General features: G+C 50.3%; 1 protein-coding gene across 3 annotated transcripts in view; it reads left to right on the forward strand.

Annotated features, from left to right (window-relative positions):
• ORC1 (origin recognition complex subunit 1) overlaps nt 1-25031 on the forward strand; it is an 80751-nt gene that overhangs the window by 34057 nt on the left and 21663 nt on the right. For all 3 annotated transcript variants that reach the window (XM_056532232.1, XM_056532231.1, XM_056532233.1), the window contains 6 exons: nt 215-491; nt 577-678; nt 1528-1623; nt 15887-16109; nt 17774-17871; nt 24773-24874. In XM_056532232.1, the coding sequence (XP_056388207.1) occupies nt 215-491; nt 577-678; nt 1528-1623; nt 15887-16109; nt 17774-17871; nt 24773-24874 (898 nt within the window). The remainder of the gene's footprint in view (nt 1-214; nt 492-576; nt 679-1527; nt 1624-15886; nt 16110-17773; nt 17872-24772; nt 24875-25031) is intronic.

The raw sequence follows: 25031 nt of genomic DNA on the forward strand, positions 1-25031 counted from the left end.
CCCGCAAGTTTTCTACCACGTAAAATCCACATCAGACCCAATTGAACTGTGTGTGTGTGTGTGTATGTGTGTATATATATATCTATTATATTATAATTTATATTTATTTTTGTGTGTGTATTTGGCCCTATTCGTCAGGTCCTCCAGAGAGTGCAGTTTAATTATAAAATATCAAAAGAACTGGATTTCATAGACTTTGTTTTTCCTTCCTTAGGCCCCCTAAAGTCTCAAAACAGGTTGCCGACCGAGAGAGATTCTATGTTGGTTGGTGATATCAAGGCTCTGGAACCAGCTGCTCCCAAACGTAGAGTTGCTTTTTCTGGACTCCCAGACTCCCCTCCGAAGAAGATGCTGACAGATGAAGACTTGTCTCTCGATTCCTGCTTTTTTTCCCTCGAACCTTTACAGGACCAGTCGGGTACAAGAATTCGTTTGAGGCTCACACCACGAAAACCTGCACCACCTGAAGAGGAAAACTCAAGGAAATCTCAGTAAGTGAAAGCTACAAGTGAGGCGACTTACAGTGACACCCATCAAATACAAAGTTTGGTTAATTTTTGGTTTCCTTCCTTTTAGGACTGAAGTGATCAATGGTAGAAAACTTACAGAAAAGGTGAAGCCCAAAACGCCACAGAAACAGAATTGCACGCCAAAGCAAGTTACCAACTCTTCTAAAAGGTGATTTAACAATTAAGTTAAGTGGAACTAGACCTTTCTTTAGAAAAGAAGAGACGATCCAGCTTTGCAGATAAAAACTGTTATCTGCAGAGTCGGATTGTTGTCTCTTGTTTTCTAATTTGCTTGTGGCCGACGCAGTCTGGTGACGTAGATCCGTTGCTCCAACTGTCTGGGCGTGGTGAGCTGGAGTTTCCTCTCCTTCTACGTAGACCTTTCTTTAGGATAATCTTGGCAATTAAAATAAATGAAATTTAATTTAAAGCTGCTTTAAGGCTTATTTTAAATGAGGAGTTCCGGTACATAACATCATATCCCCTAGTCACAGGTTAGGGGATAAGGTTATGATTGTACAATCTCCCGCCTGGCGCCCCAGCTTTCCTCCATGTAAGTAGACTGCCAACCACTGCACAAAGCTGTATCTTTGGCTCTCCAATAGAGATGCATGGAGGAGGCACGTCGACCACGGGCGCTCCATGCAAGAGGTTAGAGGCGGTCACACACAGATATTCAGAACACCAGGGCTCTGGGCAGGAGTTTGGAGGGGGAGGTCCCAGCAGGCAGGTGAATAGACAATAAAATGTTATGTACTGGAGTTCCCCTTTAAATTCCTTCATTGTAAACTATAGACAAAGGATAATTCTGCTGCAAATCAGACCCTGGCACTGTAGGGAATTCTGCCAGAAAAGCCACATGTGGATGAGATTGGTTTGATTCTCATCAGATTTATTGTTTTGTCTGTTTTTTTTTTTGTCTATAACAATTCCTAAATGTGTAAACATACCCTGAAACTCAGATTTTGTGCTAATGGCTTAAATCTTATTCTTGTATCGTAATTATTTTTTCTAACAGGTCAACAGAAGGGCACGATGATGGGGAACCACAAACTCCACGTACACGCAGGAAGTCTGCACAAGTATCTGCTGGTTTAATCCGCAGACAGATTAAGTAAGTTATGCTCCAAAGTGATTACTATTTTCGGTAAACTTACAATAGGTAACAGTTGTCGGGAAATATCTTCGACACTGGAGCCTAATTACGTAGGGTCCTCTGTGGCCTCATCCTTATTTTCACATCATGATTTATTTTGCTCCAGTCTGGGGGACGCTTGCTTCCTATGCACATGATTGCAAGTATAACGGGATTGTGGCAATAAAAGTTGGGAATTAGAGTTGTAGTTTATTTGCTGCTATTATTGGTATTCTTTATTATAACTGAGATATTAAGTCATTATTCCCTGTGGTGTCCTGCAAATATATTGTGTCTATATTGTACATAGCCTGGATGGAGTAGAGTACCAGTAATTAATTATTGGAGGGGAGCCAGTCTCTAGGAGAGGGGGTTCATGACCCCTCCCTAGGGTTGTGCTCAGGCTCTTAGTGAGCCCATCTTAATTGTTTGTGTTTTCCCTCTCTAGTGCAACTAGTGTTTGCAGGAGGTCGTTTGTATACAATAAAGTATTGTTTACTTGTAGTATTAAATTTAGTGTGCTGATGTCATTTCAGTGTTACTTTGTTCTTCCCCCCCCCCCTTTTTTTGTAATTACGTAGGACACATAATCTCCCTTTAAAAATGTTTTATAGTGTCTGATATGAATGTGTGTGTATAAAATATTGATCACACATCAATAAGTTTAGTTGGTAACTACGTTTCAGTATACCAACAGCAAACTTGGCCACAGACTCGGTCAGTTAAGATATCCTATTGGTATTACTCTGAAAATAGAACCTCACATAAAGTTACACCAAATGGGCAAAAATCTAGTATAATATAATCAAATCTAATTTAAAATAGTGGAGCAGAGAAGGATCTCGTTGACTGTTATATGCATCATGTGAATGCACTGATTTGGATAAGACGCTCGCCATTCATCTGCAGTAGGAGGAGGAGTGGTCTATATACGATCTTTACAATCTTAACCTAGAGAATAAAGAGCCAGCACAGCTCATCTACATGATATAATTTCGTCCATATTATAAATGAGCTAACTTAAAGGGGTATTCTGCCCCTAGACATCTTATCCCCTATCCAAAGGATAGGGGATAAGATGTCAGATCGCCGCGGTCCCGCTGCTGGGGACCCCCGGGATCCCCGCTGCGGCACCGTGCTATCATTACAGCACAGAGCGAGTTCGCTCTGCACATAATGATGGGCGTTACAGGGGCCGGAGCATCGTTACGTCACGGCTCCGCCCCTCGTGATGTCACGGCCCGCCCCTTTCAATACAAGTCTACGGGAGGGGGTGTGGCGGTCATATTAAGGGGACGGGCTGTGATGTCACGAGGGGCGGCGCCATGACGTCACGCTGCTCCGTCCCCCGTATCGCCCGTCGTTACGCACAGAGCCAACTCGCTCTGTGCTGTAATAGCGCGGTGCCGCAGCGGGGATCCCGGGGGTCCCCAGCAGCGGGACCGCAGCGATCTGACATCTTATCCCCTATCCTTTGGATAGGGGATAAGATGTCTAGGGGCGGAATACCCCTTTAATCATTTAAGTAACCGAAGTATCTTACCAAGACCAAACATTATTGCACTTCTGGATAAAGGAGCAAAGATGGCTGCCAAGAGTCCATATAAATGCTGTTATAGCCAGTGATCAGAAAAGAGAGGACTATGAGAAAATATTTGCCCCCTCACTTTTTATAGCTCCGCCCCTTAGGTAGCTTCTAAATTTACACCAAGTCTCCACTCTCTTAACTTTTGTAATGTGATAAGTTCAGATGTTCCGCTTTGAGCCTTCCCTCTTAGCTTTCTTTAGGTCCGTCTTTCTTTTGTCCTTACATATGAATAATACACCCCCAAACAAATATAAGGTCTTCCAGTAGTAATCAGATGGGTGTCTAATATGTAGAGTAGGGTCTAGTTACATGACTATTTACGTAGTGTATTTCTCTGTCGGCTCCATTGGGGGACACAGACAATGGGTGTATGCTGCTGTCTCTAGGAGGCTTGACACTATGGCAACAAGAAAAGTCTGCTCCTTCCAGCAGGGTATACCCGCCCATAGGCACCTGAGGTAATCAGTTTTAGCTTAGTGTCTTAAGGAGGTGGACATGGTCTGGAGTTCTCTCCAGACCAGGTCTTATGTTTTATTATTTTCCTAGATTTAGGGATGTGTTAGTTTTTTTTTATTTTTTTTATTCCGTTTTCTTTCCTGTTTTCAGGTGGGTACTCAGGAACTGCGGTTCACTGTTTCCCCATTGCGATTGAGGGGGCAGGCAGGCATCTTGGATGTACTGTTAACCCCCTCTCGCCAACGGTCAGCGCCTGGGGTTGTACCTCATGGGTCCGGGTCCCCCTACCTCCCTGTTCGCCTCGCTTTGAGCTTGGCTTGCTGCAAGTGACAATGCTGGCTGAAGACTTCATGAGGTAAGTTCTTCTGACTGAGGTGAGTATTTTTCCCCCTTTTTTCCTCAGGTGCAGATTTGCAACCTCTGGAGACCCTCAGTTTTTGGACCACTTTTAATGAGGGGTTGGCTGGACAGGGGTTATTCTTTATAACTGGGGCGAGCAGTGTAACGTGTGGGGCACAGTTTCTCACTGGCCACTTATGTGTGGGGCACAGTTTATTACACACTTGTGTGTGGGACACTGTTATTAATGCGGCTCCCTTCGGCAGCCGCGCCGTCACTTTTTATTCTCTACGGGCGCACATTGCGCCCGTCTTACTTTCACTTTCGGCAGCGGCGGCTGCCGGTGGCGTCTTTGCCGGTTCCGTTCACCGCGAGCACATATGCATTCGCATGTGCGCAGGGAGCGGGCGCCATTAATATTTCTTTGTTCTTCGGCGGCCGGTGCGCTTTAGCTCCGCCCACCAGGGCTGCCGGAGCTTCTGCATGGTGTGAACTGGCCACCAATCAGCGCTGTGTGCGCGCATATGGGTGGCAGGGGCCAATCAGTCAGGCGCCCTGCTCCTAGCACGCCCCTCTCTTGCCACTGGCTGGCATTTCTCTCCTCTATGACTGACCTAGAGTAGGAGTCTTCCTCACAGCAGCTGCCCTGGGGACACAGACTTGGGTGAGAGAGTTATTTTTTACTATGTCCGTACCCAGAACTGTTCCTCCCTCTAAAAAGTTAACTGCAGTGTTAGCCACTCATCTGTAAAAGCTGTAACTAAAATTGTCTGGTTCTGCTGAACCACTTGTTCTGCCTGCTCCACTGTTCCCCCAAACCCCCCTGCTATTCTACCCCGGTTGTCTTCCAGACCCGGTGGGTTCGGCCACCCCTCCAGCCTGGGTTATCTCCCTCCCCCAGTCTATATCCGACTTGGCTCAGATCTCCTGTTATGTGGTGACTGCATTGGAGAGGCCCTCTGGAGGGTCCCGCTCTTCCCCTATACTGTCGCTCTCACAGCGTCATAGGGGTGTTTTTCATTTGACTCATCATCCGAGTCTTCTGGCAGGCACTGGCGCTCCCCTTACAGTCATCGCCCCGTTACTCCACCCTGTAGCAAGTGTCGCTCCCCTAGAGGACGCTCCCATGGTCGCCGCTCTGGCTCTCCAGACCCGCGTACCTGGTCAGTCTCTCCCGCTTCCACGGGCGCCTCACACGTTCCCATTCACCTGGAGAACTTGTGGATGAAGTTCCGAGTCGGCCTCTGTTTCAGAGGACCGCACGGATATGTCGAACATGGGGCACTCATTGGTCTTAGCCATAAGAGACACCTTCCATCTAGAGAACCCAGGAACTTCGGACGTGGCTCCAGAAGTTTCCTTTCATCGTGCCCAACCTCCAGGGCTGCATCACATCGTTCTCATCCATCCGGAGGATTTGTGAATGAGGTTTCTGATTCGGCCTCCGACTCAGAGGACCGCACGGATATGCCTGATGTGGTGTACTCATTGGTTTAGCCCATAAGAGACACCTTCCATCTAAAGGACCCCGGAACTTTGGACGTGGCTCCAGAAATCTCCTTTTTTCGTGCCCGACCGGCACCCAAGACCTTCAGCTCTCACGCTGAATTTTACGCCCTGCTGGTATCTGCCTGGAGGCACCCTGACAAGAAGTTTCAGGAAACAAAGATGGTTCAGGCGCGGTATCCTTTCGCCAAGGACCTCATTGCTCGGTGGATCTCCTCTCCAACTGTGGATCTGCCTGTCTCCCGTCTCTCTAAGGCACCTACCTGGCCGTTAGCTGATGCGGCTGCCTTCAAGGATCCAGCGGACATGAAGGTGGAGACTTTGGCAAACTTTGCCTTTTAGACAGCAGGATCTTCCTGCTTTTGCTTCGGCCTGGGTGTCAAGGGCCCTTTCAGTATGGTCTCCCATCTCCACCAGGGTAGTTTTCAAGATCCCTCTGGAGAATTTAATCTAGCTCTCCAATGCTCCGCAGCTGGAGATTTTCTGTGTTCTGCTTCCATGCGCAGCCACTGGGCTGCCTTTGCCACAAGCTACCTGGTAGCCACCGTCCCTCCATGTGGCTTAAAGCCTGGAATGTGGATGCCGCCTTCAGGAAGTGAGGTGCAGGGCAGAAAAGAGTTCTTTACTACCTCTGGATAAGGCTCACAGGACCGCTTTCCGTTGTAAGTCCTCCTTCGGGTTCTGCGGACCTTTTGGTGCCACCAAAGGGTACCAACAAAGGGTCCAGCCGGGCGCCTTCACAGGAAGAGGGCTTCCTCCTTCCGGACCTGTCCCTCCCTGAGGTCGGCTATCCGTTCCGGCTGTTTTGTGGCCCCATCAGGCACCCGTAGGCCTTCCTTGGTCTGAAGGGTCGCCCCCACCCGCAGACCTTTCTCGGATGGCTGGTCGCCTCTTACTTCTGGGATGCCTGGACCACGCACATTCAGGATCCAGCTCCTTTTTTATCCAGGGAGTAATTCTCCTGGTCCTTCAGGGGAATGTTTTTGAGGTTTATTCCAACCTCTTTGTGGTCCCCTAAGAAAGGAGTTTCTGTTCACCCAATCTTGGTTCTCAAGTATCTCAGCCAGCATCTTCTGCTTTCTTCCCGAATGGAGTCTCTCCGTTCGGTGCTGGCATCCCTGGTTCATGGGGAATTTTCTTTCCTCGATGGACATCAAGGATGCCTGCCTCCACATCTCATTGTTTCCCGGTCATCAGCGGTACCTCCGCTTTGCAGTTCCGGACGGTCCTTTTCTATTGTGGCTCTCCATTTCGGTCTGACCACTTCTCTGCGGACCTTTACCAAAGTCCTGGTGCCTGTGATAGCCCTTTTACGGACAACAGTTGTTTCGTGATTCCTTACTTGGACAACCTCCTGGTCAGAGCTCCAGCCAGGGCCCAGATCCTGGTGAGTCTTAGTCACAACCTCCAGACCTTGTCTCACTTTGGTTGGATGGTCAGTCGGGACAAGTCCAACCGCTCTCCTGGAGCTCCAGTTTCCATTCGCTTTTGCATGGATGTCCTGGGTCGGATAGCGGTGGCCGTGGAGGCCGTGCCATTTGTCCAGTTTCATCACCGACCTCTTCAACTGGTGATTCTCTTCCGGTGGGACAGGTCTCCATTGTCTCTCGACCGCAAGATCGTTCTCTCTCGACAGTCTTGTTGGTCCCTTCTATGGTGGCTTCGTTTCCCCCCCTGCCTTTTCGGGGGCGCTCCTTCCTGTCCCTCCCTGCCAGTCTGTCGGACTGGGGAGGTGTTTTCAAGGACCGGCCGATCTGGGGCCTTCGTCCCCCGAGTAGCCCTTTTCCCCTTCAACATGTTGGGCCAAGGGCAATCCTTTCTTTGCTTGCTTCTTGGGAAATTCCCTTCTGGGCGGAACTCAGGTTTCCGGCCATCTCAGCTATCTTCATTCCGGGCATCTCTGGGATGTGGTCTTCTCAGCCGGTCCTCAGTCGTCCAAGGCGAGTGGTCCCCACATCCGGAGATGTTTGCAGTGATCTGCAACCCCTGGGGTGCTCCAGACGTGGACCTCTGTGCGTCCCGCCACAACCGAAGCGTTCCTCTCTCTTGGTCGGGCTTTGCCCTACCTTATCTGTTTATTGGTCGGGCTTTGCCCTACCTTATCTGTTTCCTCCCCTTCCTCTCTTTTCGGGGCCGTGAGGAAACTCTCAGCAGAGGGTGTTTCCGCCATTCTCGTGGCCCAGCCTGGCCCCGGCGGGCGTGGTACTTTGTCGTGGTCAGGCTCCTGAACGACTTAACGCTGTGCCTTCTCTATCGCCTAGACCTCTTATCTCAGGTCTTCTGTGCCACACCTATTTACCGTCTCTGCTTTGGACGGCGTGGCGGTTGAGACAGCGGTTCTGAGGACCTTTTTGAGGTTTCTCTTCCCGAGTGGTTCGCACCATGCTGAGGGCACACAAGCCTTCCTCTGCAAGATTTACCACCATACCTGGCGGTCTTATTTTCGTTGGTGTGAAACTCCAGCCTTTTTTCTCCGGTCGTGGTTTTCCTTCCCCGACCCCTTTCCCTTCCAGTCGGGGCTGGCCCAAGGGTTGGCTTTCAGCTCCTTTAAGGGTCAAGGTTTGGCCCTTTCCATTCTTTTTCAATGTCCTATGGCGTTCAATTATCGTGTCCGAATCTGGTTCAGGGAGTTGCACAAGCTGCCCCTCCCTATCGGTCCCCTTCTTTCCCTTGGGACTTACATTTGGTCTTAGGTGCCCTGTGATGCGCCCCTTTTGAACCTCTCAGGGACATTTCTCTTCGCCTCCTTCCCCGGAAAGTGGCGTTCCTTATTGCTCTTACCTCTGTTAGGAGGGGTCAGAGCTGGCAGCGCTCTCCTGCCGTTCTCCATTCCTGGTTGTATACCAGGACAAGTTGTTTTCCGTCTAGGTCCGTCCTTCTTACCTGAGATGGTTTTGATTTTTTTTCATCTCAATGAGGACATCGTCCTACTGTCCTTTTGTCCGGCTCCTTCTCATCCCTTTGAGCGTTTGCTCCACCACTTGGTTGTGGTGCGGGCTGTTCGGACTTGTCTCTCAGTCACTCTTTCCTTTGGGCAGTATGACTCCCTTTTTTGTTTTTCCGGAAGGTCGTCGTACAGGACAACCTGCTTCTACGTTCACCATTTTTCGGTGGATCCGGTCTGCTATTTCGGAAGCTTACCGCTGCAAGGGGAAGATCCACCCTTCAGGGTTTTGGCTCATTCCACCCGTTTTTCGGGGCATCCTGGGCACTACGCTACGTGGCTTTGGCGTCGTAGTTCTGTAAAGTGTCCACGTGGTCGTCTTTGCACACTTTCACAAGGTCCTACCAGATTCATACCTTTGCATCACCTGATGCTCCTCTGGGCCGTAAGGCGTTGCAGGCAGCGGTGGGCCAGCCGTCCACCTGACTGATTTCCTTACCCACCCAAGGGACGGCTTTGGTACGTCCCATGGTCTGTGTCCCCCAATGGAGCCGATGGAGAAAAGGAGATTTTTATGCTTACTGTAAAATCTCTCTCTCGAGGGATCCATTTGGGGGACACAGCTCCCACCCTTTTTTCTGGTGTTCCTATTTCAGTTATCTGTCCGAAGGTGTGTTCAGTTACCTTTTTCTTCTGGTTGCTCAGACGGTTTGTGGTTTTTCTCTTGACCTGTCTGTCTTCTCCTATTGCTCTGGGACTAAAACTGATTACCCTGCTTGGAGGAGCCGACTTTTCTTGTTTCCATAGTGGCAAGCCTCCTAGAGACAGCAGTATGTACCCATGGTCTGTGTCCCCCAATGGATCCTTCGAGAGAGATTTTACGGTAAGCATAAAAATCTCCTTTTTTAGGCTGACCAGCAGCGGACACTATTGTAGCTATCTATATTATAGCTACTATATCGCCCACAAAAGATAGGGTTGACGTGTACAACTATTCAACATCCTTGTATTTCTTAACCAGTATAACAGCATGAATTCCAGACACTATTCATGAAGACCAGTAGAATCCATTGTTATGTACACATGTATCCACACTATATTTTAAATCATTAGAGAAACCCCTTACCTCAACATGGGTCATAAACCATAAGAGAAGTCCACGGCCCCCAATCCCCTGAAGGTCCCCCGCTGACTTGCGCTTTGAGACGGGCCTGCCGGGTGGATTTATATATTCATAAGCGCTGGTCACATGCGTGCTCGCGCCTACTGAGCACTCGTGACCGGCGCTTATGAATATTTAAATCTAGCCGGTGGGCCCGCCTCAAAGCGCAAGTCAGCGCTGGAAGAGGGGGGACCTTCGGGGGCTCCTGACTGCAGGTAGGTATAGCAGTCTGAGACCCCGCATCGGTCTCCTGTTCACCCGTACTATAACCCGGTGTATCGAGTTACAGTGCAGGTAAACGGGTGACAGTTTTCCTTTAATACACAAACTAGCAGTTCTTTCATATATTTTGTGTGTGTGCTTTCTAAACCACCTTTTTGTTTACCTCAGATATCCCATTGTCTCTTAGATGCACATTGGCCTTAAACACATTTGAATGCCTGCTACATTTAGCAGAATTTATTTGAATTGACACCCTCTTGTTCCACTGATATCAGAATCTCTGATTTCTCGTCCGCACTTCATTGGGGGGGACACCTAACTGATGGGGTATATGTTCTTGCCACTAGGAGGCGCTGACACTAGGAAAAATAAAAGTCTGCTCATCCCTGGCAGGATATACCCGCCCACCTGCAGTGAGGCAACAAGTTTTATCTAGTGTCAGTTAGGAGGTAGACACAGGTCTGGAACTCTCCAGACCTGGTCTTTTTATTCTTTTCTAGTAAGGGCTGTTTAGTCAGGTTCTTTACTCCTTTTTGTTTCCCTTTTTTCAGGTGGGGGTTCAGGAGCATGGCGCTACCTGTTCCCCCATATGCGGCTAAGGGGCACGAAGATTCCAGTGCACCGTTAACCCCTTCCCGCCAATGCCTGGGGTTGCACCGTGGGTCCAGGTCCCCCTATTTTCCCTGCTCGTCTTGGGCTAGCAGCATGACGTGTTCAGGTGACTAAAATACTGGCTGAAGACATCTCTAGGTGAGTATGTGAAGATAGGTGAGTATGTAAAGATGGTCGGGTGAGTATGTTCCCCTGCCTGCACAGGGCTTAAGGGTTTATTCCTGAATCTTGTGGGGGCGGTTTATGGGGTCATTGGATCGATGTTTAATGGGGTCGGGGCTCTCACTGTGTCACCTGTTCCCTATCCCGGGCAGCCGCCGGTTTTTGTGGCAGCTCCCCTTATTCTTTCCTCCCACAGTCATGGCTACAGCTCCGGCGCTGTGCTGGCCGGCGGCGGGAGCCATAATGGAGTCAGCTAACTCTGCCCCCCTTCTCCCCGAGTTCAGAGCGGGAACCTGGGTTTCGGCTGTGGGGAGGCTCTCTGCCGACACTGCCTTCAGAGCGCCGACAGGGGAGAGAGATAATTTTCCTCTCCTGACGGGGCTTAGCCCGCCTCCTCCTCCCCACAGTGAGATCTCCGGGCGCGCTGCTGGGAGTGTTACTGCCGGTTGGGATTACGGTCGGCACCACGATAAACTACTCTCCCGCAGGAGGGACGGGGACTCGGAGCTTTGCTCTGCCCCCGTCCTCACAACGGGACCCCGCTCCCGGACGGGGACTCGGAGCTTGGCTCCGCCCCGTCTTTCTTCAGAGCGGGACCTGTTCGCTCCTGGACGGGGACTCAGAACTTTGCTCCGCCCCTGTCCTCACAGCGGGACCCCGCTCCCGGACGGGGACTCGGAGCTTGGCTCCGCCCCGTCTTCAGAGCGGGACTCGGAGCTTTGCTCCGCCCCCGTCCTCACAGCAGGACCCCGCTCCCTGACGGGAACTCGGAGCTTGGCTCCGCCCCTGTCTTAAAAGCGGGATCTGTTCGCTCCCAGACGGGAACTCGGAGCATTGCTCCGCCCCGTCTTCAGAGCGGGTCCCGTCCGCTCCCGCAACCTTGGGCGGGTGTGTTGCTGGACGGGGACTGGTACATGTCCCCGTCCTTTCTGCAGTAAAGCGGGGGTCTATATTTCCCACCACAGTGGGGGAGTGGGCTTAGCTCTACCACCCCTCACCCCCCACCCCCTCTCCCAGAGGATGGCAATCTTGCATAAGTGTAAAAAAAATAATTAAAAAAATAAATAAAAAAAAATTCTGCTTTTTAGGCCATTTGGTGTACTTTGGCACCCTCTTGTGGCCATTCCTTGCATTGTATTTGTTTTAAGTTTAATGCCTACAGCCCTGGTTTCTCTAACCGCTGGAGTACCTGCGGCTGGCCTTCCGGTACCTCTCTACTGTGCGTGGTGTCCGATGGAGTGATTCGCTGTCTGCTCTGGACCCATGTCTGTAGACTGCACGGTTTTCCTCTGCCGCCTGCCCCATGTCTCTCGGCTGATGTATCTGTTACTACAGTTCCGATACCCCACTGCTGGGTGCGGTATGTACCAGTATGCCAGACAATGGTCTGCATGGTTTCCTCTGCCGTTTGGCGCACGTCTCTCGGCTGATGTATCTATTGCTGCGGTTCCGATACCCCTCTGCTGGGTGCGGTATGTGGAGAACTGACCGATGTGCCTTCAGGACCCATACCAGTAAGCCGGACAGTGGTCTGCATGTTTTCCTCTGTCATTTATCACACGTCTCACGGATAGGTGTCTGTGGCGGCAGTTCCAATACCCGACTGCTGGGTGCGGTATATGGAGATCTGACACGGTGTCCTCAGCTCCCATACCGGTAAGCCAGACAGTAGTCTGCATGTTTTTCCTCTGCCATTTGTCACACGTGTTACGGCTGAGGTGTCTGTGGCGAACCCACTGCTGTGTGCGGTATGTGGAGGTCTGAACCGATGTATCTTAAGGACCTCAGGCTCGTTACGGAGTCTTCTACGGAACCCTTCCAGTTAGCCAGACAGTAGTCTGCATGGTTTCCTACATCGCCGGTCACACGATTCTCGGCTGCTGCATCTGAACCAATAAGCGCATTGTGGTCTATGGGGATCTCACGGCATGAAAAACAGTAAGATAAGCAGGACCGTCTCGGCAGCACAGTGGAATGGGAGACCACCACGGGTTCGAGTCCCGGGGTGGGACAGTGTTACAGTCTTGTGGTTGAACTTTAACTACTGTTGGATTGTAGGGTTGTCTTTCGTGGATCCATGCCAGTAGGCCAGACACTGGTCTGCATAGTTGACTACACCGCCTGTCATACATCACACGGCTGATGTGTCTGCGGACAGTGTTCCAGTCCTTCTCTTCTGAGTAAGGTACCCGATGGGATGAATAGTTGTAGTCGGTGTGTCCCTGTCAGTAAGCCTGACCGTGGTATGAGTGGTTGCTTACGCCGCCTGTCATACATCAGATGGCTGATGTATCTGCGTCCGCAGTTCCATGCCGGCTAGCCAGATAGTGATCTGCAGGGTTGCCTACACTGTCTGTCAGACTTCAAACGGCTTCTGTATCTGCAGCTTGAGTTCTGGTACCTCATTGCTGGTGAGGTGCCGATGGGATGCATCGTTGTCTTGGACCCTTACCAGTAAGCCAGACATTCGTCTGCTTGGTGGTCTACACCACCTGTCCTACATCAACCGGCTGTTGCCTCTGCTTCTGCAGTTTCCGTACTTCACTATTGTGGGTGGCGTCCGGAGTGTTCCATTATCTGCCCTGGTCCATGCGCCAGCCGGTGGTCTGTGGTTGCTTGCACCATCTGTCATACATCACACGTCTGATGTATCTGAGGCTGGGATTCTGGTACCTCCCTAATGAGCGAGGTGCAATCTGCGACTGGTCTTCCAAAACCTCACTACTGGGTGAGGTTCTTGCTGGGATGACTCGCTGTCCCCTAGGGACTCATACCGGTAGGCCTGACAGTTGTCTGCATTTTTCTTCTGCCGGCTATCTCTCGGTAGATGTTTTTTTGCGGCTAGTGTTCCAGTACCCCACTGTGGTGCGTGGCATACGTGGAACTGACCCGGCGTGTCCCACGGACACTATACGGGATGTCAGGGATACGTTACTCGGTTTCCCTACTGTCTGGGGGGGGTTCCTTGCTCAGCCGGACTTCTGCTTTGGGTCATCTACCATGCATTGTAGCCTTGTGGACAGTAGTTCACCGCTGCCTTGGTAGTTCTCATGGGAGTCTCCGATTTGCCCCATGTGCCTTATACACCGCACCACATACTGGTTACTGAGTGGCCTGCTTGGCAGTTCCCTCTGTTTGCCTGCTACTGTCTACGGGCTGGTATCTCTCCCCACTGTGGGTCGTCGTGTGAGGGACCAGCCGTGGCCACAGTCTTTTTTGCCCTATCGCCAGACTGTCTGCTTGGTGTTCCAATCCACCTGGTCACCTGCAGCTGTAGTCCGGTGTCCCTCTCCCAGGTGCAGTCCCGCAGAGTGTGTGCATGTGAGTTCTTGGGTCCCTTCTTCCTATCGGTCTTACCGGGTCAGCCTTTTTTCCTGCTCCACATGCATTCTTCCTCTCCTAAATCTGCTTCTGCAGCCTTGGTGTCTAACACCATTAGTAGATGGGGTGTGGGTTTTTGTTTTTTTGTCTGTGGATTCCGGGGCCTTTCGCAGCAACAGCAGCGTCGCCTTGTTCTTCTTTCTTAGGTTGCTCTCTTGGTCTGCTGTGTGCATAACTCCTTTCCTGCTGGTCCTGTGGATGCTTTCAGAGTGTCTGCAGTCTTGGTCCGCCGTGGTTGTCGTGGGGTCCTTATGTCTGTGTTCTCACATATGCTAGGACCGCTTTGTAGATGTAGAGCCACCTTCTTTGCTCGGTAGTGCACCCAGGGGCTTCCAGTACTGTTGTATCAGCAGTTCCATGGCGGTTGAGCTCCTCTGTTCTGACATGGGGCCTGCTGGGGCGCCTGTCGGTTCAGCCCCTCCCTGTACTTCCGGGTGTTCTTTTCCAGGGTTGACTCGGGTGCCTTCTTGTCATTATCTAGATTGACCCTCCACAGGTCTTGTATTTTTTTGCCCAGCTTCGGAGTGTGGGGTTCCGATCCCTCTTGGATCGCGCGGTGGCTCCTCCAGGTGGCGAGGGTTGCCGCTGGAGCCGGGGGGCTTCCACCACCCAGTATTTGCATTTCCCTGCTCCTTCTGCGCCTAGCGTGCTTGCCGCTCCCCTCTTCACCTGGGGTGCGGGGATCAGGGTGCTGTCGTAGGTCTCTACTTCAGTTTTCGTCTCGACCACCCTTGTTTTTTCCCTCCTGGAGGGACTATTTTGTTTTTTGCTAAGATACATTCAACGTTGGACTTTACAGTCTAGGCTTGTGTGCTTTCTGTCCGCTATAACGGCCTAGTTCTTAGTATGTCGTCCTTACCTTTTGTCTGGGTCAGTCGTACTGCATTGACTCCAGGTGTTCTGAGGTAATCCTTCCTATGCCCGGACCCTGGGAGTCCAAGCTAGGCTCTTCTTGTTTCTCCTTTATTTGGACTCTGCCCTGCGATCTGCGGTGTGCCTTCTTTTCAGGCGGCTCTCCGATACCTTGATGATGGTTCAGTTCTTGGACATTTTGTAGCGGCCGGCCCCCGACTCCTCAGTGATCCATTGGTCAGAGTCGTGTTCCGGTTCTGCTCTCCTTCTCTTCTTTCTGGAAGTTTTTTCACAGGAGAGTCTGTTCGCGGGCATCTGGTTAACTTTTTCCGGTGGTTTCTTGTCTCTCTATTGACCCAGGTGCCTTTGGTCTCTACAGAGTACGGACTTTTTCCTTGGTGTTCTGGTCCTTCTCCTTTTATGGGAGATCTTACAGGAACTCATTGTTCTGGGCCTAGTGTGTGTCTCCGTCCTGGAGACTCGTCCATAGACCTTGCGGACATGTGAGTTCAGTCTTGGGACTGTCTCCTTTTCACTGGTGGTTGTTTTTTTTCCCACCCTAAGGGACTGCGTCCCATCAGTTAGGTGTGTCCCCCCCCCCCAATGAAGTGTGAACGAGAAAAGGAGATTTTTTTTTGTACTCACCGTAAAATCTTTCTCGTAGCCTTCATTAGGGGACACCACACCCACCCATTTCTTCTTTTTCCGGTTCTTGGGTTGTTTCCGGGATTCCTTTCTAGGGTCCTTAGGACGTTTTTCCTCTCGGGCTTCTCCTACTGCTTTGTGACAAAACTGGTTGCCTCACTGCAGGTGGGCGGGTATATCCTGCCAGGGAGGAGCCGACTTTTCTTTTTCCTAGTGTCAGCGCCTCCCAGTGGCAAGAGCATATACCCCATCAGTTAGGTGTCCCCCAATGACGGCTACGAGAGAGAGAGAGAGATTTTACGGTGAGTACAAAAAAATCTCCTTTTTATTGGTACAAATAGCCTGACACAATGTTTTTCCAAGATGGTTTGAGTGCTGCCTGTATCAGAATTGCCTTCTAATAATCATACCTTAATGACTTTGGCCTCCCCAGGATCCTATCTGAGGGAGACCTTGATGATCTAGATGAAGATGCTGACTTTGTACCCCTCAAGGAGTCTGAGGTGTTTAGTAGCAGTGAAGATGATGATGAAGAAGAAACAGTAGCGGAAAGGGAAGATAAAAAGTCTCCAAAGAGAGCAGGAAAGAAAAGGGTGACCGTCCCTAGGACCCCAACATCTTCTAGGAAATCCTCAGCTAGGACACCAAATAAAACTGTAAGTTAGCAGTATTAAGTATAAATGAATTCACAAACATTTTCCTTGGATCTTTTTGAGATTTACTCCTGCTAGATAACAATCCAACGATTAAAGGGGTATTCCAGGAAAAAAAACTTTTTTTTTTTTTTTTATATATATCAACTGGCTCCAGAAAGTTAAACAGATTTGTAAATTGCTTCTATTGAAAAAAATCTTAATCCTTTCAGTACTTATGAGCTTCTGAAGTTAAGGTTGTTCTTTTCTGTCTAAGTGCTCTCTGACACCTGTCTCGGGGAAACGCCCAGTTTAGAAGAGGTTTTCTATGGGGATTTGCTTCTAAACTGGGCGTTTCCCGAGACTGGTGTCATCAGAGAGGACTTAGACAGAAAAGAACAACCTTAACTTCAGAAGCTCATAAGTACTGAAAGGGTTAAGATTTTTTAATAGAAGTAATTTACAAATCTGTTTAACTTTCTGGAGCCAGTTGATGTATAAAAAATTTTTTTTCTTCTGGATAAACCCCTTTAATGAATGTCAGAAGGAATCTCTTGGTGCAGCAGCCGATTTTTATTTTTTTATTTTTTTCAGGCCGATAGCCGATAACTTATACCGATATACCGGTATAACTTATCGGCTATTTCCGGGTGCGTTAAATCAATGTACTGCAGCGGCTTTTGCGGGGCCAGAGACCGCCGCCCGCTTTTCTCCCCGTGCTTGTCTTGGGGTCCTCCCTAGTCCAACCACCACCGCTGCCCCATTGCCTCCCCCATCCCAGGTTTTATAATTACCTGTTCCCGGGGTCCGCGCTACTTCTGGCTCCGGCGGCGTCCTGAGCTGTCACTGTGTGCACTGACGGTGATGTCGCGTTGAGGATGTCACTTGTGATTGCGCTGTGCAGCGCAGCGCGCAGGACGTCACAGGAGCCAGAAGTAGCGAGGACCCTGGGCCCCATAATGTCCAATATCGGCCAAACCAATAATCTGTCGATCCCTTATTTTTAGTGTTCGACTAAAAGTCCACAGCTGCTATTGATCTCTATATCCTAGTGATTAAATGGCTAGTATCTGCGTTATCCCAGCCATTGCTAGAGTATTTACTGTAATATACACCTCCCCATTCGATTCCTAAAAAGTAATAGGCCATGAAGATAAGATGGCCTAGGTCTGACTTAACAGCTGACGGTTGGACACTCTACACAATGACCGGAGAATGGCTTCCTACAACATTAACTGTGTAGTGCCAGCACTCTTGTCCAGCTGTTTGGTGGGGTGTTGGCACACCGCTGATTAAAGGCAATCTGCGTTTCATAGGCCATCAATTATTTCAGCACGGAAAACCATCAAGGGTACATTCACACGTGTGTCATTTTGCTGCAGATTTGCTGCTGCTGACTTTGCTGCCCATTGACTTCAATGAGTAGCAGAATCTGCTACAGCAGATCTGCAGTAGAAAATACGCATGTGTGAACGTACCCTTAAAAACTAATTGGCAATCAAAATTACATTTCCTGTGTCTGCCTATCGGCAACCCTATGTTGATTTATAGCAAATTTCGTGCTACTCTTTTTAATAGTAGAAGCATAAAAAATGCTACTGTGAATCAATGGCAGCCATCAGTATTGACAATATTTTGACCATATAAGTTAGGGGCAATAATAAGTGTAATTGTTTGATTCCCCACAGCCTGTTTCTAAAGGTCTTCATATTGCAACACCCAAAATCCCAGAACGAAACCAGCCAATACAGAAGCCTGCCAATGTTCTGGAGGAGGCACGTATCAGGTGAAGCGACATGTCTTTGGTGTTAAACCTCTTATGTTAGACAAGTGTTGCCCCAACTAGAGTGCCTCCAGCTGTTGTAAAATTACAACTCCCAGCATGCCCGGACAGCCTTTGGCTGAAAGTTGTAGCTTTTGCAAAAGCTGGAAGCACCTTGGGTGGAGAAACACTGTATTTAGGCATATTTAAAGTAATTTCTCGATCGGCTCCATTGGGGGACACAGACCAAGGTATATGCTGCTGCCCCTAGGAGGCTTGACACTAGGCAATAAGAAAAGTGGCCCCTCCCAACAGGATATACCCGCCCCAGGCACCTGAGCTAATCAGTTTTAGCTTAGTGTCAGTAGGAGGCAGACACAGGTCTGGAGCTCTCCAGACCTGGTCGCTTATTTTTCTTATTTTTGAGTTTAGGGATGTATAGTTAGAATTTTCTCTCCCTTTAATTTCTCTTCTTAGGTGGGGTCTCAGGAACATAGCGTTCACTGTTTTCCCATTTGCTAAGAAGGGGCACTGGCATCGAGTTATGCACAGTCAACCCCTTCTCGCCACCGGTCAGAGCCTGTGGTTGTACCTCTGTGTTCCCCTACCTGCCCTGCTTGTCTCGCTGTTTCAGCCTGGCATGATGCAGGTGTTTACTAGCTGACAGAAAACTTACCTAATGAAGTCTTCAAAGGACAAGGTGAGTATTTCTCTCCTGTTCTCTTTCAGGTTTCTAGCCCTTCTCAGGATTATAAACCTCCGTAGACCCCCTATTTGGAGCCCACTCCTTTTGTATTCACTCTGGGGACAGTCTCCTGCTCGGCCATTCTGAACATTGGGGACAGAAACAGTTGTGCAGGACATTTCGATATGTGTTTTAATATAAAGGACATTTTCACAGCCCTGCTTGGTGCGCATGCGCCTAGCACATTTTCGCATTGGCCGCATCCATATGCAATGCGACCGGAACCCTGGAGCTTCTGTTCTGTCGGTTGCACTGTTCGTGCACGGCCAACAGCTCTCCTTTCTCCCGGCTGCACTTTCCTTAGTATACACGGCATTCAGGTTTAAAAAAATAAAAAAAAATTTTAAATGATGGCTGCGGCACGTTCTCCTAAGTTTAGCTCCGCCCACTCCTTGCTGGCTGGGATTCCGGCCCTATAGCCCTTCAGCACACGTATTGGGGTTCCGGTAGGGGCGTGGTCACCGTCCTAGGTCTCAAGATCTGTGTACCAGGTCCGTTTCGTCTTCATCCAAGGCTGCCTCCACCCGCTCCCACTCTCCTGGAGAACTGGAAGATGAGGCATCGGGTTCTGCCTCTGACTCAAAGGACCGAGCCAGCGTGTCCAACATGGTAGACAGCTTGGTCTCTTCCATCAGGGACACCTTTCACCTCAATGACCCAAGAACTTCAGACCCAGCTCCAGAAGTTTCCTTTCACCGCTCCCGTCCCTCTCCTAAGGTTTTCAGCTCTCATGCTGAATTTGACACCTTACTGCAAACAGCATGGAAGCATCCAGACAAATGCTGTCAAGGGACTAAGAAGATTCAGGCACAGTTTCCTTTTGCCCAGGAGCTCATTGCAAGATGGACATCTCCACCAACTGTGGATCCTCCTGTTTCCTGCCTCTCAAAGGCGACTACTCTGCCTTTGGCGGATGCCGCATACTTTTTAAGGTTCCTGCGGACAAGAGGATTGAAAATCTGTCGAAATTTGCCTTTTGAAGCAGCAGGTTCATCTTTACTTCCTACCTTTGCTTCTGCTTTGGTGTCAAAAGCCTTTTCTGTCTGGGCTTCTCAACTCTGCCAGGGCATTTTGTCCGGGGCCCCTTCGGAAGATTTGGCGGATCTTGCACTCCAACTCTCCAATGCCGGAGGCTATTTGTTCTCTGCTTCTCTGCAGTCTGCCTGTTGTACGGCTTTTGCCACAGGTAATCTGGTGGCTCTTTGTCGTTCCATGTGGCTCAAGGCCTGGGACGCTGATGCCACGTCCAAGAAATCTCTCGCTGAGCTTCCTTTTACTGGGTCTTGACTTTTTGGAAAATGCCTGGATGATATTCTCAGGCGACTTGAGGTAAGAGCTCCTTATTACCACAGAAGAAGTCTCGCCGTACCGACTCCTGAAGCAAGTCTACCTCCTTCCCATCCTTTTCGGTCCTATGGCTCGAGTAGGGCAACCAGACCGGCACCCTCACAGGATAAGAACGCTCCTTCTTTCAAGACCCGTCCTTGTTGGAAATCAGATAACAGTTCCAGCCGTTTTGTGGCCAAGTCGGGCATCTGTAAGCCTCCCTCTACCTGAAGGGATGCCCCCACCCGTTTGTCCCTCTTCCGGAACATTTGGTCCACCCACATCGTGCTAAACCAGCACCTCAAAGGTTTAGCTCTCACGCTGAATTTGACATCTTTCTGGAATCTGCATGGAAACATCTGGACAAGAGGTTCCCGGGAATGAAGAAGGTTCAGGTGCGTTATCCATTCGACAAGGACCTTGTCTCTAAGGTGGTTTCCCCTCCATCGGATCCACCAATTTCCCGCCTCTCTAAGGCTACCACACTGCCACTGGCAGATGCGGCTGCTTTCAAGGATTCGACGGACAAGAAGGTGGAGTCCTTAGCGAAGTTTGCCTCTGAAGCAGCAGGCTCTTCTTTGCTTCCCACCTTTGCCTCGGCATGGGTGTCCAAGGCCCTATCGGTGTGGTGCTCAAAACTCCGTCAGGGTATCCAGGCGGGATCCCCCCCAGAGGATCTGTCTGCTTTGGTTCTCCAATGCTCTAAAGCTGGGGACTTTCTGTGCACAGCTTCCATGTAGTCAGCCCGTTGTGCTGCCTTTGCTGTGGGTCACCTAGCGGCCCTCTGCCGTTCCATGTGGCTTAAGGCTTGGGATGCGGATGCCGCCTCCAAAAGGTCTCTCACCGAGCTTCCTTTTACTGGTGCCCGTCTTTTTGGCAAGCGCCTTGACGAGATTATCTTTGAGGCGACAGGGGGTAAGGGTTCCTTGTTGCCTCAAAACAAGGCTTGCTCTACTTCCCAGAGGAAGTCTTCTTCCTTTCGGACTTTTGGCCCCAATAAGGAGTCTGAACAGGCGCCTTCACGGGACAAGAAGGCTCCCTCGTTCCGGGCGCGCCCGTCTTGGAAGTCGGACACCAACCGTTCTGGCCGTTTTGCGCCAAATCGGGCAACCGCAAACCCACTTCCGCATGAAGTGATACCCCACCCGCAGATTTTTCTCGGGTGGGAGGTCGTCTTACTTTTTCGAGACATCTGGACCGCACACATTCAGGACTCTTGGGTCAGGGACGTGGTTTCCAACGGATACCGAATCGAATTTGCCTCCCTCCCGATGGATCGTTTTTTTTCAGTCCGGGGCCCCCGGTCTCCTTCTCTGGCAAAGCAGTTTCGGGAGGCTCTCCAGTCCCTGCTTCTCCATAGAGTTATTGTACCCGTTCCTCCAGGGGAATGTTTTCAGGGTTTCTATTACAATCTTTTTGTGGTTCCCAAGAAGGGCGGTTCTGTGCGGCCAATCCTGGACCTCAAGCGTCTCAACCATCATCTTCTCATCTGCCACTTCCGAATGGAATCTCTCCGTTCGGTAGTGGCATCCATGGAGCAAGGGGAGTTTGTTTCTTCGGTGGACATCAAAGATGCCTACCTCCATGTTCCAATATTTCCCAGCCATCACGGTACCTCCGCTTTGCGGTTCCGGAGGGGCGTTTTCAATTCGTAGCCCTCCCCTTTGATCTGGCCACTGCTCCTCGGGTCTTTACCAAGATGCTTGCGCCAGTGATAGCCCTGTTGCGATCCAAAGGAGTCTGTGATCCCTTACATGGACGACCTTCTCATCAAGGCTCCCACCAGAGTCCAGACCCTGGAGAGTGTGGCTCTCACTCTCCAGACCCTGGATCGCTTCGGGTGTATGGTCAACCGGGACAAGTCTATCCTCTCTCCCACCCAGTCTCTGATCTTCTTGGGACTTCAATTCAACATGGCCTCTGCCCGGATCTGCCTTCCGCTGGACAAATGTCTGACTCTCCTGTCAGGAGTCCGCTCTCTTCGGGCACAGGTCCCAGTTTCCATCCGCATTTGCATGGAAATCTTGGGTCGGATGGTAGCGGCCTTGGAGGCTGTACCCTTTGCCCAGTTTCATTACCACCCCCTTCAACTGGCGATTCTCTCTCGATGGGACAGATCTCCTGTCTCTCGATCGCAAGATTGCTGTCCCTCGTCTGATCCGTCAGTCTCTGCTCTGGTGGCTCCGCTCCCCCATTCTTCAGGGGTGATCATTTCTTCCCCTCCACTGGCAGGTAGTTACAACGGATGCCAGTCTGTCGGGCTGGGGCGGTGTGTTCAGGGACTGGACTGTTCAAGGCCTCTGGTCTCCCCGACAAGCCCTTCTTCCGATAAACCATTTTGGAACTCAGGGCGATTCTTCTTTTGTCTTCTTCATTGGGAGTCCCTGCTTCAGTCCCGCCCTGTCCGCGTTCAGTCGGACAATGCAACGGCCGTGGCATACATAAATCGGCAAGGCGGCACTCGCAGCTCGGCAGCCATGGCCGAGGTGACAGATTCTCATCTGGGTGGAAAACAAGGTTCCGACCATTTCGGCGATTCACATTCTGGGTGTGCTCAACTGGGAATCGGACTTCCTCAGCCGGTCCTCAGCCGACCCCCGGCAAGTTGTCCCTACATCCAGAGGTCTTCGTGCAGGTCTGCGACCTCTGGGGCATTCCAGAAGTGGACCTCTTCGCATCTCGGCACAATCGGAAGATCCTTCCATTTGTGTCAAAGTCCCGGGACCCCCTGGCTCTAGCCGTGGAAGCCCTAATGATTCCTTGGGCGGGGTTTTCTATGCCCTATCTGTTCCCTCCCCTTCCGCTCCTTCCCAGGGTTCTGAGGAAGCTCAAAGCGGAGGACGTTCCCGCCATTCTGGTAGCTCCAGATTGGCCCCGAAGGTCGTGGTACGCAAACGTGGTCAGGCTCCTGGACGACACTCCGCTGCGCCTTCCACTTCATCCGGACCTGCTGTCTCAGGGTCCTCTTTGCCACCCCAATTTACAGTCGCTGCATTTGACGGCGTGTCGGTTAAGACCGCGGTGTTGAGGGACCGCGGTTTCTCTTCCAAAGTCATTCGCACCATGCTCAGGAGAAAATTTACCACCGAACCTGACGGTCTTATTTTCGTTGGTGTGAAGCTCAGGTCTTGTCTCCTGTTACTTTTTCTGTCCCCCGTCTTCTTTCCTTCTTGCAGTCGGGATTGGAACTGGGGTTGTCTCTTAGTTCCCTTAAGGGTCAGGTTTCAGCCCTTTTTATTCTCTTCCAGCTTCCTCTGGCTTCTAATTCTCATGTCCGGACCTTCCTTCAAGGAGTGGCGCATGCTGCCCCTCCTGATTGGTCACCTTCTCCCCCTTGGGACTTGAATCTGGTTCTAGGTGTCCTCCAAGGTGAACCTTTTGAACCCCTTAGGGAGGTGTCCTTGCGCCTCCTTTCTTGGGAAGTGGCATTTTTTCCTGCTCCTACTCCACAAACTGGATGTAGTTCGGGCTGTTAGGTCCTACCTCTCTATCACTTCTTCGTTTCGTCAGTGTGATTCCTTTTTCGTCATTACTGAAGGTCGTCGTAAGGGACAACCTGCTTCCAAGGCCACCATTTCTCGGTGGATCCGGTCTGCCATTTCGGAAGCCTATCGCTGTAGGGGAAAGATTCCTCCCTTCAGGGTTGGGACATCCTGGGCTCTCCAGAACAAAGACTCTGCCTTGCAGATTTGCAAGGCGGCTACCTGGTCGTCTTTGCACACTTTCTCGAGGTTCTATCGGGTTCATAACTTCTCATTGGCTGATGCTAGTCTGGGCCGTAAAGTGCTGCAGGCGGCAGTGGAACAGCCGTCTGCCTGACTATCTGCCCACCCAAGGGATGGCTTGGTACGTCCCATGGTCTGTGTCCCCCAATGGAGCCGATAGAGAAAAGGAGATTTTTTTTTTTAATCCTTACCGTAAAATCTCTTTTTCGAAGGATCCATTGGGGGACACAGCTCCCGCCCTTTTGGGTTTCTCTTTGGTTCTCTGTCTGAGGGTGTGTTCAGTTATATTTTTTCATCTGGTTCTCGGATAGTTCGTGTTTTTTCCTTGACCTGTCTAGTCCCAGAGCAGTAGGAATGGACAGACAGGCTCAGGTGCCTGTGGGCGGGTATTTCCTGCTGGGAGGGGCCGACTTTTCTTGTTGCCTAGTGGCAGCAGCATATACCCAAGGTCTGTGTCCCCCAATGATACAGATTTCCCATTTGAATTTCTTCCAAATCTACAATAGGGAAAATCTTTGGTTGGACATCTAGAAGGGAGTATAAGTTTAGGATCAGACTGTACATGTTAAGTTACCAGAGAGACACACAGGTCTGGATTGGAGCTGTAGATGCACAATAGTAGGTCATTTGTAATCAACATCTGATGCATAGTTGGCTTATATATCCTTTCTGAAAAACTGTGTGCTCTGCGATCCATTCATAAAGCCTAGTCCAGCCAGACTATCAATGACAGAGCCATTCGAGTGATATGAATTCCACATCCCTGAGTCTGCCTATGCAGAGCCCACACTAACATAGTGCTATTAAAGGGGTACTCCGCCCATAGACATTTTATCCCCTATCCAAAGACATGAATGGAGGGGGCGAGGCGTGGCTTGACATCACATCTTTAGTCCAGGAAACTCAGCACCGAATGCGGGTGCTCCATGAAGATTGCGGGGGGTCGCAGCGGTGGGACCCCCTGCGATCAGACGTCTTTGCCTATACTTTGGATAGGGGACAGGATGTCTATTGGGGGAATACCCCTTTAGGTATAAAGGTGCTATAGAAATTATTTAAAGTGAAGTGTTCTCACTGCACAAGGGGAATTACTATGTAAACCTGTAATGCATGTCTTGTGTATGTACAGGCTTCACGTCTCTGCTGTTCCAGAATCTCTGCCCTGCAGGGAGCAGGAGTACCAAGATGTATACAACTTTGTAGAAAGTAAACTGCTGGACGGAACTGGAGGGTAAGTTGATATCAGCATATAGGACCCTGGCACAGGACTGTGCCCTTGCATTTTAACTTTATAATACTAACAGTACGATCTAAGCTATACTGTATGTAGTAAGACGATGATCACTAAGTACTCATTGGCTTTAGTTGGTGACTAGTTCTTTTAAGGG

This window comes from Hyla sarda, chromosome 7, assembly GCF_029499605.1.
Source record: "Hyla sarda isolate aHylSar1 chromosome 7, aHylSar1.hap1, whole genome shotgun sequence".
Classification (NCBI taxonomy): Eukaryota; Metazoa; Chordata; class Amphibia; order Anura; family Hylidae; genus Hyla; species Hyla sarda.